General features: G+C 36.3%; 1 protein-coding gene across 1 annotated transcript in view; it reads right to left on the bottom strand.

The window, feature by feature from the left end:
- The window catches only part of LOC111045691 (serine/threonine-protein kinase SMG1-like), a 164,521-nt gene that overhangs the window by 11,489 nt on the left and 134,184 nt on the right, over nt 1-18,848 (bottom strand). The window contains exons 48-53 of the mRNA XM_039429368.1: nt 14,485-14,633; nt 12,453-12,606; nt 8,461-8,618; nt 5,987-6,151; nt 4,151-4,304; nt 316-461 (exon numbers count right to left, since the gene is read on the bottom strand). Of these exons, the coding sequence (XP_039285302.1) occupies nt 316-461; nt 4,151-4,304; nt 5,987-6,151; nt 8,461-8,618; nt 12,453-12,606; nt 14,485-14,633 (926 nt within the window). The remainder of the gene's footprint in view (nt 1-315; nt 462-4,150; nt 4,305-5,986; nt 6,152-8,460; nt 8,619-12,452; nt 12,607-14,484; nt 14,634-18,848) is intronic.

Genomic DNA, 18,848 nt, shown 5'->3' with positions numbered 1-18,848 from the left:
TTCATAGCATCAGTTGAGGCTATTTTGGGAGCTATCACACAGACAGATCTTATGCGCTGACACACAACTTCAGCTGGTTAATATACAACATTAATGATTGAGAGGGATGATGATGAGAGATGACGACTACTTTTCAGGTAATCGGGACCGACGGTTTATCGTCTCCTCCGAAAGACGGGGTGATCGTATCTATGTAATTGTGCTGTGGTCAAAAACTTATTTTAACAGGCTTTTGTGGAACATCGTTTTGTTCTCTTCTTAATTTTTCTATTGATTTAATTTTTGTTATATCATGTTTAGATTGGCATGGCATACCTTGACCATGGTCTTGAGTAGTGCGCGTATGCGCGTGTGTGCGTTGAGGCGGTGCACTACTGCCGCTTTCTGCTTCACCGCCTCCAGAGCCAACCCCCGCCCCGCCTTGTGAACGCCCATCAACTGCATCAGGCTCGACACCGATTCTAAAACAAAAAACATTGCACATTACACATTCAATTTAGTAGAAATTAAACCCACATCACAGACTAAGCCTGCTGGAGAGTGGCCCGTTATATATGGGAATGAAAATATTTAATTCAATCCCATCTCACATAAGAGAAATTGATGGCTTGAAGGAGTTCAAAAAAACACTTAGGGAATTCCTTATTGTATTGTGTCCGTACAGGTTAGCAGACTTCCTTGTTGAGTAGTGTTTGATTGATGTATGTTATGCGGGATCTGTAGTGTTGAAATAGGGATGGTAGATATTAGATTAAACTTTGACGTGTCATATACTGCGGGATCGTTGCTCCCTTAATGCAGTTCAATAATTGTGACGAATAAGAAAAGTAAAGTAAAGTAAATTAAATTATAAAGTATTTTATTTCACCAATATTCGACCAGATACAGAAATAATTTGAGAGATAAAGCACACCGAAGTACTATGTATGAGCGAGGGGTAAGGAGTTCAGGTATCCGAATCTACAACTTATTGCCATCTCACATTAAAGAAACGTCAGGTAAAGCTTTCATACTTTTATTGAAAAAAGAGCTGCATCCATGTGTGCCCACTCAGTGGAGGAATATAAAGATTTTTACAAACCTCAAGATGGAGGTTTAAGAAGATAGATAAAGATGATGGTTTCTTGATCCATTCCGAGCTGCTATGTATTAACACACTTTTTTCTATGTATTTAAACACGACATGCAGTCAAATATTAAGTAAATAATTAAAAACTTCTACTTACTGAATGAAGTACTTTCAACCGTCTAGCGATCAACAGTCAGTTGAAAAGAAGTAGAAGTCAGTTGAGTAGACGTTTTTAATTATTTACTTAATATTCAACTGCATGTGGTGTTTAAATACATAGAAAGAAGTTTGTCAAGATAGATAACATGTTACTGTTTGATTAATGACAAATTGACATACCCCTTTTACAGGTGGTCAGTGGATGAAATAATAATAACAACAAATGGGCAGCATGAGAATGAGATCCTTCAGCAATGGAGAGCAAAACAGCTGCATGGGAGGCATGCTTACATTTTGGGACAGCCTGGGGTGGATGAAGATGCCTCAAATGCGTGGCTCAGACACGGAGATCTGTTTATAGAGACAGAAGGCTTTATGATAGCTATTCAAGACTAAGTAATAGCTACTAAGAAATACAAGAAGCATATATTGAAAGTGCCTATAAATGGTGACTTGTGTAGAAGATGTGGTATGGCTCCCTTTACATTGCAACACATCACGTCAGCTTGTCAGTTGATGGCAGCTACAGACTACTTGAGACGCCACAACTCTGTTGCTATGATCCTACACCAGGATCTTGCCCTGAAGTTTGGTCTAGTGGATCAAAAACTACCATACTATCTATACAAGCCACTTTCTGTACTTGAGAATGATACACACAAGATGTATTGGGATCGCTCTGTGCTGACTGACAGGACAGTTGTGCACAACCGGCCAGACATTATCCTCATGGACAAGACAGCCAGGGAGACTATTTTGATTGATGTTGGCATACCATGTTGCCACAACTTGGAACAATATTACAATGAGAACATATCCAAGTATCTCCCCCTGGCTGCTGAGATCAGGGATATCTGGAAGCAGGAAAAAGTTACTACTGTCCCTATAATTATCTCTACTGTTGGAGTGATCAGGCAGAAGGTTTCAGCGAACCTCAGTCGCCTTGGTGTCTCAGGGAGTGCAAAACATGGAATTCAAAAGGCGGTTGTATTCAGCACGGTATCAATGATTAGATCCTTTTTAAATTTGACAGAATAGAGATGTACCAAAGTCTTGCCAATGGCCGACTTAGGTTGCAATAATTAATGCTCAATTAATTACATAATTAGTATATAATAATAATAATTTTAGAATATTAGTATATATAGATCAATTTATTATATTAGTATATATAGAGACCTATTAGAATTGGAATTCACTCGAATAAAACTTTTTTTTTTTAAATGTATCACTAATTCGAATGGATAAAAATTTGTTCCTAAATACGGTACCATAATTGATATCAAAATTAAATATACTGAAATCTATAATATAATATTCATTTCAACCTAGAACTGGGAGAATGTGTAAGAAAAACTAAAAATAGAACAGACGACTTTCAACTCAACATTAAACAAACCTCCGACATATTGCCGTATATTTCCTTAACAAAAGATTACATAAGTTGACTGGCCAAGATTGGGCAGTTGATTCTTTAACGACAAGTTAGTGAAAAGTAGCTCTAACGGCCTGTGGTGAAGATTTTGTCAATCACTGGCTAACTACAGTTCACGCTACATTTAACCGCGTGTTTAGTTCCTGGTGAAAACCAGCCTTAGTATAAAAATTAGTTAATATTCTTGAAACCTCTGGTTTACAAAGCCAGCGACTAAACCATCCAACTACAACCACTCCGAGCCTTAGCTTCGGTTGCACAAAAGACTATTAACTTTTAATCACGATTAAGTGCTACGAGAACCAATCAGAGATAACTATTTTGAAAAGAAGGCTTCTCTGATTGGTTCTTGAGACATTCAACCATGATAAATATTCAACAAACTTTTGCGCAAACGAACCTATAGTGAGGTCCACGTTATAATGGCAGTGTTTGATTGACAATGATATTGCTATCCTTGTCTATCATTCAACAAAGCAGATAGCGCTATATCTTTCTTGCTTTGCTCTGTTGCCAGATCGTCTTTTAGAATTGATGATTAATTAACAAAATATTTCATCTTAATTAAGAGAATTCATTATGAAATTATAGAAAAATATAATTTCTTGCTTAATAAAATAGAATTGATTATTTTGAACGAGGATGAACAGTTAATATAACATCAATAAATCAGCTACCATCTATAGAAGCATAGCCACCTCTAATACAAGGCCCCGGCCTACGATATTGCAACGTCGCAGTGTAGGCCTGGAATCTAATACTTGATTGATGAAAATGATTTTTGAAAATACCAGCTGATCTTTTTCACTAATCATGTATTAGATTCTATAGTGAGGTCCAAGTTATAATGGCAGTGTAGGAAGATAGGAGAAAAGACAACACTTTCTAGAAAAACATATTACTAAGTCATCCATAAGAAATATAGTTGAATGGATAAAATCTGTTAATGTATCTCACCTCTTTCATAATTGATCTCCTTATCTTTTGTCACCTCCATATAGATTTTTAGTTTTAATTTAGGTGTTTTTTCCTAAAGCCATCTTTGTAATAAAGCACTCCTTTTGTCTATTATTTATTTTTATTTTTCAATATTGATATATCGATTAAATGGTTTATTAATTTTTCAAGTTAAGATTTCTAAGATTGATACTCGTTGCAGCACACAAACCTCTGGTTTTGCTGGCAACGCCTATAAGCTAATTATGAGAAGAATTATTATTTATTTCATGTTAATGTTTAAATTAAGTTTTTAATTGTGTTTTTGTTTTGAAAAAATTGTATTGTATTATGGCAAATAAAGAATATGGCCTAAGCTGCGACCTTGCAATATCGTAGGCCGGGGCCTTGTATTAGAGGTGGCTATGATAGAAGGCATTAACTAGACAAAGGATCGGCAACTTTGTTCTCCTATCTTTCTCCACTGCCATTATAATGTGGATCTCACTTGGCTAATGAAAACTATGTTTACTTTAACAATAATTGCTTACCAGATATTATTTGCTCAGCCTTATTGATCCACGCCCAGTCGATGTGTCCAGTGGGAGGGGGAGGCAACAGCCTTACTAAGCCTTCCTCTACAGCTGACAGCTCTACGTTCAAATTCATGCCTAAGTAACAGCTTTTCTCACACTCTTCCACCAGCTGCAATACAACAAACAAACACAATCACCTATAAAAATTCTATTGAAGAAATGCAAAAACAGAAGCAATGAAAAATTATCAGAATTTGTGTAGTAAAATGGAATAAGATACCAGAACGTCTCTTTATTTTTCATGGCAATGAAAATGATGATTTGATTTCCTACGGAGAAATGTATGAGAAGGAAGAACCACTGACAGTAGTCATGAACTCATCTTTACTTTGCTAGGATATCTATTATTTGATCAGCAAATATAGAGCTGTTAAGCTCGGGACACATATAACCGCACCGAGCCCGTGCCGAGGTATGGTCGAGCACGTCTGCGACACGGTGATGATGGAAGGAGAACACACATATCCGTGCGACAGCCGAGTGGCAGCATTGTCTCAGTTATGTAGTGCTACTGTAGTCTGATTTCTGAATGTGTAAAACTATTATAACAGTATTAAAGCTTGTTACATCCGATTATAATTTATATTTTTTAATTTTAAACTAATTACCTGTAGACGATGAGAATCATAGATAGTGCTGGTATATCGGTGCATAACAATGCCACAATCAGTCATGTATCGGAAATATACGAATATATCAGAAATAAAATTGTTATCTTCTGCCTTATGTATCGAAACGTGATTAGTTTTAAATTTAAAATTCAAAACACAGTCACGAATTCAAGGCCTTCTTTTATACTTTTTGTTGTTTATTTTATTATTTATTATATAATGTCTATCGTACCTTTGGCTTGACTTATTATTTAGTTATAATTTTAATTTTGGTTAAACTTATTTTCTGTTCAACCATATTTCTCATCACTTTGATTGTAAAAAACTGGAAAATTCCGTATCTCTTCAATAAGTTTTTCGCTCTCTATGTTAAACGAGCCCGCACCGTCTCCGTCAAAAAGTAAACTTAACTAGTCGGGGACGGCTCGGCCAACAAACACGGTGATGGTGCTGACGCGGTGCGGTAGTATGTGTCCCTGGAAGCATTTGTTTTCTCACTCGCCGTAGTACATCCGTCACACGGCTTTTTTCAGACCCCGTTCAGTTAATAAATAAAGAATAATATAATTATAAATAAAATAAACTTTTAGAATTACAATGTTCAACATAAATAAGTCACATCTCATTTTCTTCTTCTTCCTTTCTTCCTTTTAGTGAGTTTAGACACCAAGCTCTCCCACACTGCCCAGAATTATGGAGATTTATACGAGTATAATATCATATAGAAAATATACCATGAGAAGATATCCCATGGTATAGGTCGTTTATGTTCCAAATTCCAAGCCGATGTTTTGCTAATTCAAGCCGATACCTGTCCACTATTACTGTTTTGGCCGGGTGAGAGTGTAAGCTCGGCACAGTATGAGAGACTACCAGCGTCACATAGCTTCACTAAGAACAACTACTAGGCCTATCGGCTTGAGTTGACAGTGGAATTTGGGAAATGAACGCCCTATACCATGGGATACCTTCTTATGTTATCTTTTCTCTATGATATTTCTCATTTGTTTTATCAGTTTATACCATGAGATATCTTCTTATGCTATCTTTTCTCTATGATATTTCTCATTTGTTTCATCAGTTTATACCATGAGATATCTTCTTATGCAATCTTTACTATATGATATTTCTCATTTGTTTTATCAGTTGAAACCATTCACTAATTTTGGGGGGACTTTACCTGGATGAAATTGGCATCATTGGTGAGTGCCTCGGATGTCCTGGTTCGTAATGCCTCATGCATGAGCACAGTGCTGCACAGTCCCCCCACCACGCTTGCCAACTGTTGCTCTGCCACAACTCTCTCATCCGACGCGGTCACGCATGCGTGGAACGCACTCAGCACCTGACAACAGTACAAAACCTTTATTGAATCAACAAGGAAAAAGCATATTAACACCATAAAAATGGATGAAATTTATTCTAGAACCATACGAAAAAAAATTAATCAATTGACAATTGAACACTGTTATGGATGGCTTAGTTACGGAAAAGGATTGACTACTATAGTGGCATAAGGATCTACAATGCTAAAAATGATCTGGAAACGTTGCGGAGTTAGAAAAAGGATAGCACTATCTGCTTTGTCGAATGATAGACAAGGATGGCAACACCAATTTTTATCAAATACTGCCATTACAATGTTGACCCACTGTAATGACAGTATTTGATTAACATTGGAGTTTCTATCCTTGTCTAGCATTCGACAAGACAGATAGCGCTATACTTTCTAGCTCCATAAGGTTGCCAGATCGTTTCTTAACAATTTAGAAATACAATTAACTAACAAAATATTTAATCTCAATCATGGAAATGTATTATTAAATAATTTGAAAAAAATTCTTGACGAATAAAATAAATTGATAATTTTAAACAAGAATGTACAGTTAATATTACATGAGATATACCGGTATCAGCTATCCTCTAGTGATAAGGCAGAGTATTGGCAACTCTATTCCTGTCTTTCGGAGGAGACGATGAGCCGTCGGTCCCGACTACCTAAAAAGTAGTCGTCATCTCTTATCATCATCCCACTCACTCATTACCCACGCACAAGCCTAAGAGCTTATGTGGGCATCACCCTCAGTATTATTATTCTATCTTTTTTCACTGCCATTATAAGTGGACCTTACTTAAGTGAAAATAACCTTAGGTTGGCTGCCCTGCCGGTTAATGCAAAACAGATTGCAGGATAAACAAAGTTTATACGTACTACTATATGCCCTTCCATGTTGCTACAATTCCAAACTTTTGAGACTGGACTGGAATAAAGTTTATTTTTCAGAATTAGAAGCACTTGAATTGTCTGACGCCGCGTTACATGGCCAAAAGGAAAAAAGAAAAACTTATCGTACCTCGCTGAATATTTTAATGAATGAATAAACCGATTAATGTGTATGGTGGGCCGTCCACTAGAACCGTTTTTGTGTCCCAACTATCATCGACCGAAAACTACCGAACGATCCCCCAACAAAGAAAGGAATAGATGCTCGTCCATTGCAACAGGTTCATACGGCCGTCTCCGGCCTATCAATTTTTCGATCCGAATTGAATGGGATATTCCGGCTCTATCCGGTCGAGCTGAGACAACAGTGTTCCTAACTAAAATTGTTTCACAGTCTTGTTTTTTTTTTGAAGTTGTTCTGTTTGGACTATGGACAATGAAAAGTTAATAAGTTTGGTTCAAGAGCATGTTCCATTGTGGGATATGCGAGACAAAATATATCATCGACGTGATGTTCAAAGGAATCTGTGGACAAAGATTGCTTGATAATGAATAACTAATTTAGGGCCGGTTTCCGAGCTCGGGATTTAGCTAAGTCCTAGACTTTAAACAGCTGGAGTCAGAAAATTGGCTTTCCAAATCGGGGCGTAGTCGCAGCTTTTATAACAGTAGTTGTAGTTTTTATTTTCTCATTTCTATAAATTCGAAACGTTTTTCCTTGACGAAATTAGACATTCCTAAATAATTCAAAATAGCTGAAACTTTACACTATTTTCTCTTCATTTTATTTTGTTTTTAATTTTCTAGTTTTTCGAAATTTAATTCAAACGTGACTATGACAATGACTGCGACTTGTGACTACGCCCCGTTTTGGAAAACCAATTTTCTGACTCCAGCTGTTTAAAGTCTAGGACTTAGCTAAATCCCAAGCTCGGAAACCAGCCCTTAGTGGATATTTGTTGAAGGTAAGATTATTGTAATGAATAACTAATTTAGTGGATATTTGTTTATTCAATATTCAAAATCTTAAAATAATCATTGTTTATGAAAAATTTTGGTGGCTATGATAGTAGTTGATTCAATAATTATTGGCAACTATAGTTAGGTCCACGTTATAATGGCAGTGGATAAAGATAGAAGAATAGCGATGCCGATTCTCTTCATTAATTAATTATATTTCTAAACTGTCAAAAACATAATTGGCATCGTTGTGAATCTAGAAAAGGATAGTACCACCGGCTTTGTTGATAGACAAGGATAGCAAAACCAAAGTTGATCAAATACTGTCATTATAACATGGTCCTCACTATAGACTGACGTGAACGGTTCCAATGGACGACCATATTCGGCCGAACGGATCGGTTGAATACGGTTCCAGTGGACGGTTACCCTAAACGAATGAACCAATGAATGACTGGATGAATTTTTACCTCGCTGACAGCCGGATTAGCGCCGGCAGCCCACTTGAGTCGCTGTTGGGCGCTGTGAACAAGTGTCGCCTGCTGCTCTCTCACTTCCACCAATTGGGGCTGTAGGGCTAGCAAAGCCACCGACACTTTACGCACTTCCATCATCACACCGCAGCGACCTATAAAATCAACAGACAACATCACAAATCAAGTCAATAAATGAAACATATTGACGGTTTAAATAACTTCATTTCAGGCAAAATGGAACCTTCCCATTAGAAGCCCCACCAAAAAAAGACATAAGAACATTCTACGAGGGTCATTTTTTCATCCTCCGATTCCATATCAGCTTCTTTCTTCTTCTTCTTCTTCTTCTCTATCATCTGCATCTTCTTCATCATTATCAACTTCTTCTTCTTCTTCTTTTTCTTCTTTATCTATCCCAATGTGCCGTTTTGACAGCGTTGAGTGGTCGCCTCGGATCCATCTTCTCCACTGCTCACTGTCCGCAGCCAGCAGCCATTCTCTTCAACTGCCTCTTTCTGCCTCCCATGTCACCCGTGGTCTTCCTGTCGGTCGTCTGCCTTGTGCCCTGGCCTTGTGTGTTGGCGAGGCTTTCTGTTTTCGTCCATTCTCAGGAGATGTCCATACTACGAAAGTATCCGTTCATCGATTGTTGTTTCAACCGCTTTAATGTGCAATTCTTCTCTTATGCGGTCAATTCTTAATCTGTCTCGTCTTGTTTTTCCAACTATTCTTCGCAGACATTTCATTTGCACCGCATTTATTTGGCTTTTCTCTTTTTTAATGACTGTCCAACTTTCACTCCCATACAATAGGATGGACTCAATGATTGAAACATAAACTTTTGATTTTACCCTCCTACTCACCTCAGCCTTTCCAAAAATGCTTCTACTGAATGAATAGTATGCCTGCAAAGCTTTTTGAGTCCTTTGTCTAACTTCTTCTTGCAGCTTGGCAGTGCAGTTTATTTTTGTGCCCGAGTACTGATAGTTGTCAGTCTGCTTTAATAGTTGGCCACCGCACTCAATTTCGATTTCCCCTACCTGTTGTTCAGTTCTCTTTGCCAACATGACCAGGCTCTTCACTTTATTAACATGTAGGCCTCTTTCCTTAAGTGTTTCATTCCATTCTGTAACCGCCGTTTGCATCTTTTCAGCCGAGTCTGTTATGATGACTATGTCATCTGCATATGTCAGAGCCTGACATTGAACTGGCCTGAGGTTTCTCATGCCTACGGCACAGTATACATACAGTATGGAAACTTGGCTATAGTGAGGTCCATGTTATAATGGCAGTGTACGATTGACAATACTATTGCTGTCCTTTTCTATCATACAACAAAACAGATAGCGCTATCTCTCTCTAGCTTTGCAATGTTGCCCATTTGCCAGAATATTTTATTTCTACTTTTGACAGTGACTGTACAAAAGTAAACAAACCATTCTCAGCCGCCATTTTTTTCTTTGTTCTATCAAAATACTTTAGTACACAAGTCGTAATTGATTTGAAATGTATTTTAAATAAATCAATTAAATAATTATTAGACATTACCGTATGAGAAACACAAATTCAAATACCTGAAATGACATTTTAAAAGTTGATAACTAACCATCCTAGACTTCATCCATGCTTCAGTTAGCCTACACGAAAAGGTTAGGCCTACTCGTACCGGTATAAATAATATTAAAAGGTTATTTCAGAATTATTTCCATTGGAATTACTTATTTTAGATAGGATTTCTATTTTTCTATCATTTTTAAAAGAAATTGTAATAGAATGCCTACCAATCAACTTAAATTCTGTTGATCTGAAATTCAGATTGGTGTATCACAGCTTTTTAAATTAGCCGCCATTTCAGGTTTGTATAAAAATAAAAATCTGATCTCAGTTATGAAAGCAAATTTTTGAATCAAATTATGAAGAAATATATTTTCTTGATTAATTAGAAATTAAATTGATTATTTTATCAAGGAAATGATGATTATTATTAGATCAAATTTAATGGGATGAATTGAGTAACAGCTGTGTATACTCAGTGGCAAAATGGAGAGACTTGGCAACGTTTTTCTCCTATCTTTCTTCACTGCCATTATAACGTGGACCTCACTATAGTACCCTGGCACAAAAATCCGCCATCTTGTTAGGAAGTTCCGCATTGTAATAGTATTGATGGGAGGTTCGGATCACTTTACTGATCCGGATCAATCGGTCTCGTTCACTGCCACGAGCTAATTAGAAGACCAGGATTGGAACTTCCTAAAGTCACGTGACGTGTCTAGTATTTATGCCATGTAAAAAGCATGGTTGGATAGGCGTTTGATTGACAGTTTCCATTCTGTATCTATTCTGTGCCTATGGTTGACCTCCCAGTTATTCTTCTGCATGTTTTTATCACATGATCCATGAATATTATAAACAGGAGTCTGTAATATAAGCTGTCTCCTTGCCTCACTCCATTTTTCATGAGGAATGTTTTGTATTGTGACCTTGAAATTTTGTACATGACGTTGACCATACATTGTTGAAAATGTTCTTGTCAATAAAGCAATTTCAATCTCAATGGAGCCGACGTCTTACCATTGATTCTCACAATTCCTTGTTCTTCTTCGAACATGGATTTGATGGCCTGCAAAAGTTTCTGGGGCGTTCCTTTACACTCAAGAGCCCTCCATATTTGTAATCTTGGTACTTGATCGAAAGCTGCCTGTGAATCGAGGAAAGCCAGGTATGCTGTCTTGCCTCTACTTATCCACTTCTCCAATATTGTTCTCAGTGAGAAAATCAGATCTTGTGTTTGCCTGTCTGGTCGGAAACCGGTTTCCTAATTCATTCTCAATCTCCAGTAAATCAAAAGGGATAATTTCGATCATCCACCATTCAAAGCTGACCAGTAACTTATACCATTTCCCAAAATTTAAGACATGACTTGAAATCAAAGCTTCTAATGTGAGAAGGAGCTCCAAAACAACGTCATAGCCCACTTGAACTCATTTGGCGGCAGCATTTTATGAAGAAGGTTTTGGTAGACAGGTCCAATGATATCAAAAATGCCCCAACCTTCACGGCAATTATGTCGAAAAATAAATTATGTAAGTAACTTCTGGTGAAAAATTATTCGTTTATATACATGAAGGTGCGTACACAGACTTTCGCTCTGCTCCGCAACCGAACGTCACTCGAGCAGATCGATTGATGATCGACCGGGGAGCAAGAGTGGAACGCGAGAAGAGCTAACATCTCCCGTAACGTTCATGATCGGTGCGACTGCAGAGCGGGGGCGGAGCGACTCCGGAGCGATGGAGGAACGAGAGTGGAGCGTGCGCGGAGCGGGTTGGAGGCGCGTATATCTGTAGGCAGCTTTAGTCTTTCATATATGACCAATCGGGGTTTGAAAAAAATGACCCTACAGATTACAACCCAAATCTAGTTCAAGAGCAGCATTTAAAACAATTTAGGGCCGGTTTCCGAGCTCGGGATTTAGCTAAGTTCTAGACTTTAAGCTAAGTTCTAGACTTTGAACAACTGGAATCAGAAAATTGGTTTTCCGAAACGGGGCGTAGTCGTAGCTTCTATGATGATCTTTATTTTCTCATTTCTATGATTGGAAACGGGTTTCCTTGACGAAATGTAACATTCCCAAATAATTCAAAATAGGTGAAACTTTACACTATTTTCTCTTCATTTTATTTTGTGTTCAATTTTCTAGTTTTACGAAATTTAATTTAAACGTGACTACGATTACGCCCACTACCTCCGTATGTTTTCGGAGGTAGTGCTACGCCTCGTTTCGGAAAGCCAATTTTCTGACTCCAGCTGTTTAAAGTCTAGAACTTAGCTAAATCCCGAGCTCAGAAACCTGTCCTTAAACTGGAAAAACAATTTTGATCGAAGAAAGTATAATATTTATACTTAAAATTGAATATTGTCAACAAATGTGGACAGTTTTAAGCTAATATCGGTATGAAACATAAAATATGAGCACTACTCACTGATGGGAGCTGCAAGGGGCGGTGCTGCAGCTTGGATGACGTCATCATGCAGCCAATAGTGAGCTGCCAGCTGCAGCTGCAGTCTATGCACCAGCTGCTCACACGCTTGCCTTTTCTGTGTCAGCCGCATGGATCGGTCCAAGCCACGCCATGCCTAAAACAATTCATTTTATTTCCACAAAAACTATTACAACAAACAAAAGCAAATCAAGTGAATATACAGAGTGGCCCATAAGTCAGTTCTGTTTCAAACTTATATTAATTGTTTATAGAAAAACAATAAACACACTATCACAAACAACCATCAAACTAAAATGTAGTATACAGCTGTGGTAAATGTTTTTCATCTGGACCCTGAGGTGCAAGCCAAAGGACAATAAGGTAAAGTTTTTGATAATAGTTTTCTTGTACATTTGTCAGTCCCAAAAAATTAATTTATTAATTTTGTTTTTCTGAACCTGAGCGACCACAGATTAGCCAAGCGAGTAGCCCTAGTTATTGTTTATTAAATTCATATCAATCTCATTACTATTTTAAAACTAGTAATCTTGTCTGTTTATAATGTAAATCATAATTATTGTTTAACTTAACGTTAACGTTTTCAATAAATTGTTTAGTAATATAGGCCTACTGTTCACATTTATTATCAATCACAACCACCAAAACTATTAGCTTCTATCTTTCTTTCTCACCATTACCTATTTATTATCATATTTACATTTCTTTCATCTCCTCGTCCATTACAAAAACAAACCTAAACAGCTGTGGTTTGGTTTGTAACCACAGCTGACCTTAAAAATTTCTAGCGTCAACTGTCTTATGGGCCACTCTGTATTTCCCCCACTTAGCCCAGGCTGGACAGCAGTCGGTTAAATTTTAATTGTGATTAATTTCATAAGAACCAATCAGAAAAACATATTTTTCGAAAAGTGAAACAACCTATTCCCAAGCAAGTGAATAACCTACCTTTTAGACATTGGCTTACTACTATCAAAATTCGGAAAGGGAACAGTTTTGGGCTAGGCCTGTTGGTCCTTATTACAACTTATTATGAGAGAGAATCTTAAGGTGCGTTTTAGTTTGTGCGTGAACTTCCGCAGTCGACGAAGACAATCATTGTTGACATTCATATTGTCCAAATTTCAAGTGTGCTAAAACAACTGATCAAATAACTTTTCATTATCTATTATTTAAGAATCAAAATATTTCTAATAATATTATCATATTGCCATTTAAAAATATAAACTTAACCCCCCCCCATTAAAACATAATTGAACATAATCTTTTAGGTTATTTGGAAAAATTAAAATCTACCTAATCTGAGATCCTCACCCTGTCGTGGTCGACGACGGCATTTACGCACAAACGGAAGCCCAGTTTTACTACCCTGGTATGCGACTTTACAACTGTCTCCCCAAACTTTAAAAAATTTTGACACAAAATCTTCATTGTCATAGTCATTCAATCTCAGCTGTTTTCCATGCATGAAATCAAACTGGTAAACAGCTGTTTGCAGAACAAATAAACATATGATTCTCATTACAGCATACTCTACTGTAATGTAACCATAGCAAAACACACCACAGCAAAACTGCTCCAAAAATGAACCACCTTCAGCGCTCCAGGTGGAAGTTTTGTCAACTATAATTCCTGATTCGAAATTTGTAAACTAGGATATTTGTTCATAGAATACATGTAATAAGTTCAGCACAAGCAGGTAATGTTTTCTATTTCCCAATTATTCTTCTTTAGATTATTGTGACAAAAAAATAGTGTACGTTACTTGAACGTAAATGTCTTTAGCAGTGCTCGAATGAAATTCTAGTCTCGGCTAACGCCTCGACTAGAAATATCATTCTCGCCTGCAAAAGGCCCCTTCCTGTCCATGTGATGAAGATACTATTACTAAACATTGACTCAAAGACTGATTGAAGGTAGTCCCAACACAATAGATGATTGCTATAGAGTGAAAAGGATCAAAGACAAGATAGCCTAGTATATAATATTAGAATGACGTATTGCATGCTGTTACCTGTTCGACAGCATTGACAGCGCACTGCGCCTGCGCAATGGCTGACTGTGAGCATGCGCTGGTGTTGGAGTGGCGTTTCATCGCTTTGCGACACAATTCGTCGAGAGGCACTCGCGATTCCAGCCCTATGTCACGCTGCTCCACCTCTCCTGCAAGTAACACACATTTAAATCCTTCAATGTTGTTTTCCATCACGAACTGCTTATTATATCACTAGCTGCTATTAAAAAGAACGACTGGCAGTCAGATTTTTTTCTAATAAACGAATTTATCCACTCACTGTGACAACGAGATCTTTCGGCAGGTCTGCCATCTTCCTGGTTGTACTCATAGAAGGATAGAATGGACATTTTTAGTGTGCTATTATTGGTGTCTATTGTGTTTGTTATGGCTGAGAAGGTAATCACAGAGGATGTGGGATATGAAATTAGTTTGTTCATTCAATTCACATTGTGCCGGTGTGCACAAAACCAATTAAATTTTAAACATGATTTATTCCACGAGAACCAAACAGAGAAGCCATATATGCTTCTCGAAATTAAAATTTAATTGGCTTTTGTGCAACCGGCACATGAATTAAATTAACAAACCAATTTCAAATCCCAGTAGGGGTAAAGTGAGAGTTCTGGAGAAAAGCTGAAGAAAAGCTGGAGAAAAGCTGCCCCCAAATCTGCCCCAAATCTGATTCTTGGTTCTAACCTTGCCCAATCCAATGTAATCTGATCTAACCTAACCTAGCCATACCCCTAATCTCACAATAAACCTCAAATGAAGATTTCCCACTTTTTTAGAAAAAAAAACTAGATCCAGCTTTTTTCAATTTCTTGAATAACTAAGAAACCGTTAATTTTACAAAAAATCTACAGGAATAACTTTTCCAGTAAATCTAATAACGAATCCATTGACACCCCATTTGTCAAGATTGAACAAAAAATAAGGATCTCATAGGAAAACTAGATCCAGCTTTTTTCAAGTTCTTTAATAACTAAGAAACCATTAATTTTACAAAAAATCTACAAGAATAACTTTTTCCAGTAAATCTAATAACGAATCCATTGACACCCCATTTGTCAAGATTGAACAGAAAATAAGGAAAAATTAGTTCCAATTTCTTGAATAACTAAGAATAATTTTTTTCAGTAAATCCATTATTTGTCAAGGGGATCCTAACTCTGAAACTGAGCAACAAGCATTTTTATGTTGAGACCCTTTCTCAAACCTCAGCACTAACCCCCCCCCCCCCCACAGGGCGGGTGGTTGGGGGGGGGGGGGCTTGACCCTCTGCCTTTAACCAGCTAAGCTTGAACTACTTGAAAACTCACCTCAGGTTTTATTGAGAAGAAAAAAATATATAATAAAAATGTATAAGAAAGAAGTCAAGTCAGATATATTACTTGTTGATCAGAGTGTACATCTTGATGAGAGTATTACCAAATATGAGTATATCACTCACACCCATATATTCAACAGACATTTAATTACAATGATGAAATTCGAATTAGTTTAAAACAAGAAGATATTTATACACTTCCAAGTAGAAGTTTTCTCATAATTGAAGGCGAAATCAAAGTGAAAGATAAGAATGATGTTGAAACCAAGGACTTTTCACTTATCAATAATGGAGTTGCATACCTATTTGATGAAATCAGATATGAATTGGGAGGAGTTGAAGTTGATCGCACACGTAATGTAGGATTGACAACAACCATGAAAAACTATCTACGTCAATCAAAACTCAATGAAAAAATTATGGAGAATGCAGGATGGAAGTTGACTGGATAGAAAAGTTTAGATAAATTCTGCTTTTGCATTCCTTTGGATATGTGGTTAGGTGTAATGGAAGACTATAGAAAAGTTGTATTAAATGTTCGTCAGGAAATTGTTCTATTAAGATCATCATCAGACTTAAATTGTATTGAATCAGAGACAGCAAAATCGGTGAAAATTGATATTACAAAACTACAATGGAAAGTACCCTATATACATGCTTCTGACACTGTTCGTCTTGATCTGCTGAGTTTAACACATAGTGATATACCAATTACCATTCCATTCAGATCATGGGAATTGCATGAATTTCCACAATTACCTGAAACTACTAATCTTCAATGGACAGTTAAGACAACTTCAAACATATTGAAACCTAGATTCATTATTCTTGGATTACAAAAGAATAGGAAAAATGTTATAACTGCTAACAGGTCACATTTCGATTTCTGTAATCTGAACAATGTTAATCTCTATTTAAATGCTCAATCATTCCCCTATGAAAATAATGTTGGTAATAAACATTTATTGTATCACATGTTCTCTGAATTCCAAAATGAATACTATCCTTATAACAGCAGTACATCAATTGAGTATAAAACATTTGATGAATATGCACCATTGGTTGTTATAGACTGTAGTAAGCAAAATGAACTATTGAAATCTGGTGCAATAGACATAAAGTTGACATTGGAAACAACAAATAATTTCTCAGAAAAAACCAGTGCTTACTGTTTAATCCTCTATGATAATGAGTTTGAATATACACCACTGAGTGGAACAGTAAAAAGTGTATTATAAATCTTCTATAAAATAACAAAGAACTAGACAATATTCAAATCAAAAGTATTATCTACAAATGTATCAATATTTTACCTTCAGTATCATCCCATTGATTTGTAGAATTGTTCTTGTCTTGATCTCAACCATTTTCTTCAAATTTAATTTTAAAGCATTTTATATTATTATTCAATTTATCAGCTTCTTTCAAAGCAAAATACTGACTGTGATGATATAGTGCTATCCATATGAGCTTAGATTTTTCATTAAAGTTGAATAATGTTCTTGGTCTGGGTAACCAAACCTACATTTTTTCTGGGTGTACTCACCTACATCTACAATTTCTTTCTGGGTGTACTCACCTAAACCTAAGATTTTTCACCTATATTTATTACATTTTTTTCATACCATTCTTTAAAAGAGATTCCAGAAGAAAGTGAGAATTGTTGGATTAAGTTTGGATCAGTCATATACTTCCATTCTTTTTCATTATTGAGATTGATGTTTGGTATGAAAGTTGCAGCTAATGGTATACATTGTAAAAAATGGAAAAAATTCTGAATCAAATTTTTGATATCAACATTAATATCTCTATTATTATCTTTATCATACAAATATCGACCAAATTTATCAACACTCATGATCTATTTTTATAATAAATGTTTAATACAACCTGAGGTGAGTTTTCAAGTAGTTCAAGCTTAGCTGGTTAAAGGCAGAGGGTCAAGCCCCCCCCCAACCACCCGCCCTGTGGGGGGGGGGGTTTAGTGCTGAGGTTTGAGAAAGGGTCTCAACATAAAAATGCTTGTTGCTCAGTTTCAGAGTTAGGATCCCCTTGACAAATAATGGATTTACTGAAAAAAATTATTCTTAGTTATTCAAGAAATTGGAACTAATTTTTCCTTATTTTCTGTTCAATCTTGACAAATGGGGTGTCAATGGATTCGTTATTAGATTTACTGGAAAAAGTTATTCTTGTAGATTTTTTGTAAAATTAATGGTTTCTTAGTTATTAAAGAACTTGAAAAAAGCTGGATCTAGTTTTCCCATGAGATCCTTATTTTTTGTTCAATCTTGACAAATGGGGTGTCAATGGATTCGTTATTAGATTTACTGGAAAAGTTATTCCTGTAGATTTTTTGTAAAATTAACGGTTTCTTAGTTATTCAAGAAATTGAAAAAAGCTGGATCTAGTTTTCCCATGAGATCCTTATTTTTTGTTCAATCTTGACAAATGGGGTGTCAATGGATTCGTTATTAGATTTACTGGAAAAAGTTACTCTTGTAATTTTTTTGTAAAATTAACGGTTTCTTAGTTATTCAAGAAATAAAAAAAAGCTGGATCTAGTTTTTTTTCCAAAAAAGTGGGAAATCTTCATTTGAGGTTTATTGTGAGATTAGGGGTATGGCTAGGTTAGGTTAGATCAGATTACATTGGATTGGGCAAGGTTAGAACCAAGAATCAGATTTGGGGCAGATTTGGGGGCAGCTTTTCTCCAGCTTTTCTTCAGCTTTTCTCCAGAACTCTCACTTTACCCCTACTAATCCCACATCTGGTAGAGAGTTACTGGGGAGGATATTTTTAATATTCTTTCCGAAGAATGGACATTGATATGTCCAAAGCTCCGCCAATTTATGTAGATGCATAACAATATAATTATTATCTATAGTTATTATATTACAACTTGCGTTTTCATATCATATACAGTTCAATAATTATTTTCTTAGTCTATATCATGTAAATTCATCTATAATTTTGCTGTATTGTAAGCTATTGTATATAAGTGTATAAGACAGTATATATTGTAATCTACATA

The sequence above is a fragment of the Nilaparvata lugens genome, chromosome 5 (assembly GCF_014356525.2).
Source record: "Nilaparvata lugens isolate BPH chromosome 5, ASM1435652v1, whole genome shotgun sequence".
NCBI lineage: Eukaryota > Metazoa > Arthropoda > Insecta > Hemiptera > Delphacidae > Nilaparvata > Nilaparvata lugens.
This window is presented reverse-complemented; position numbering and strand designations above follow the sequence as displayed.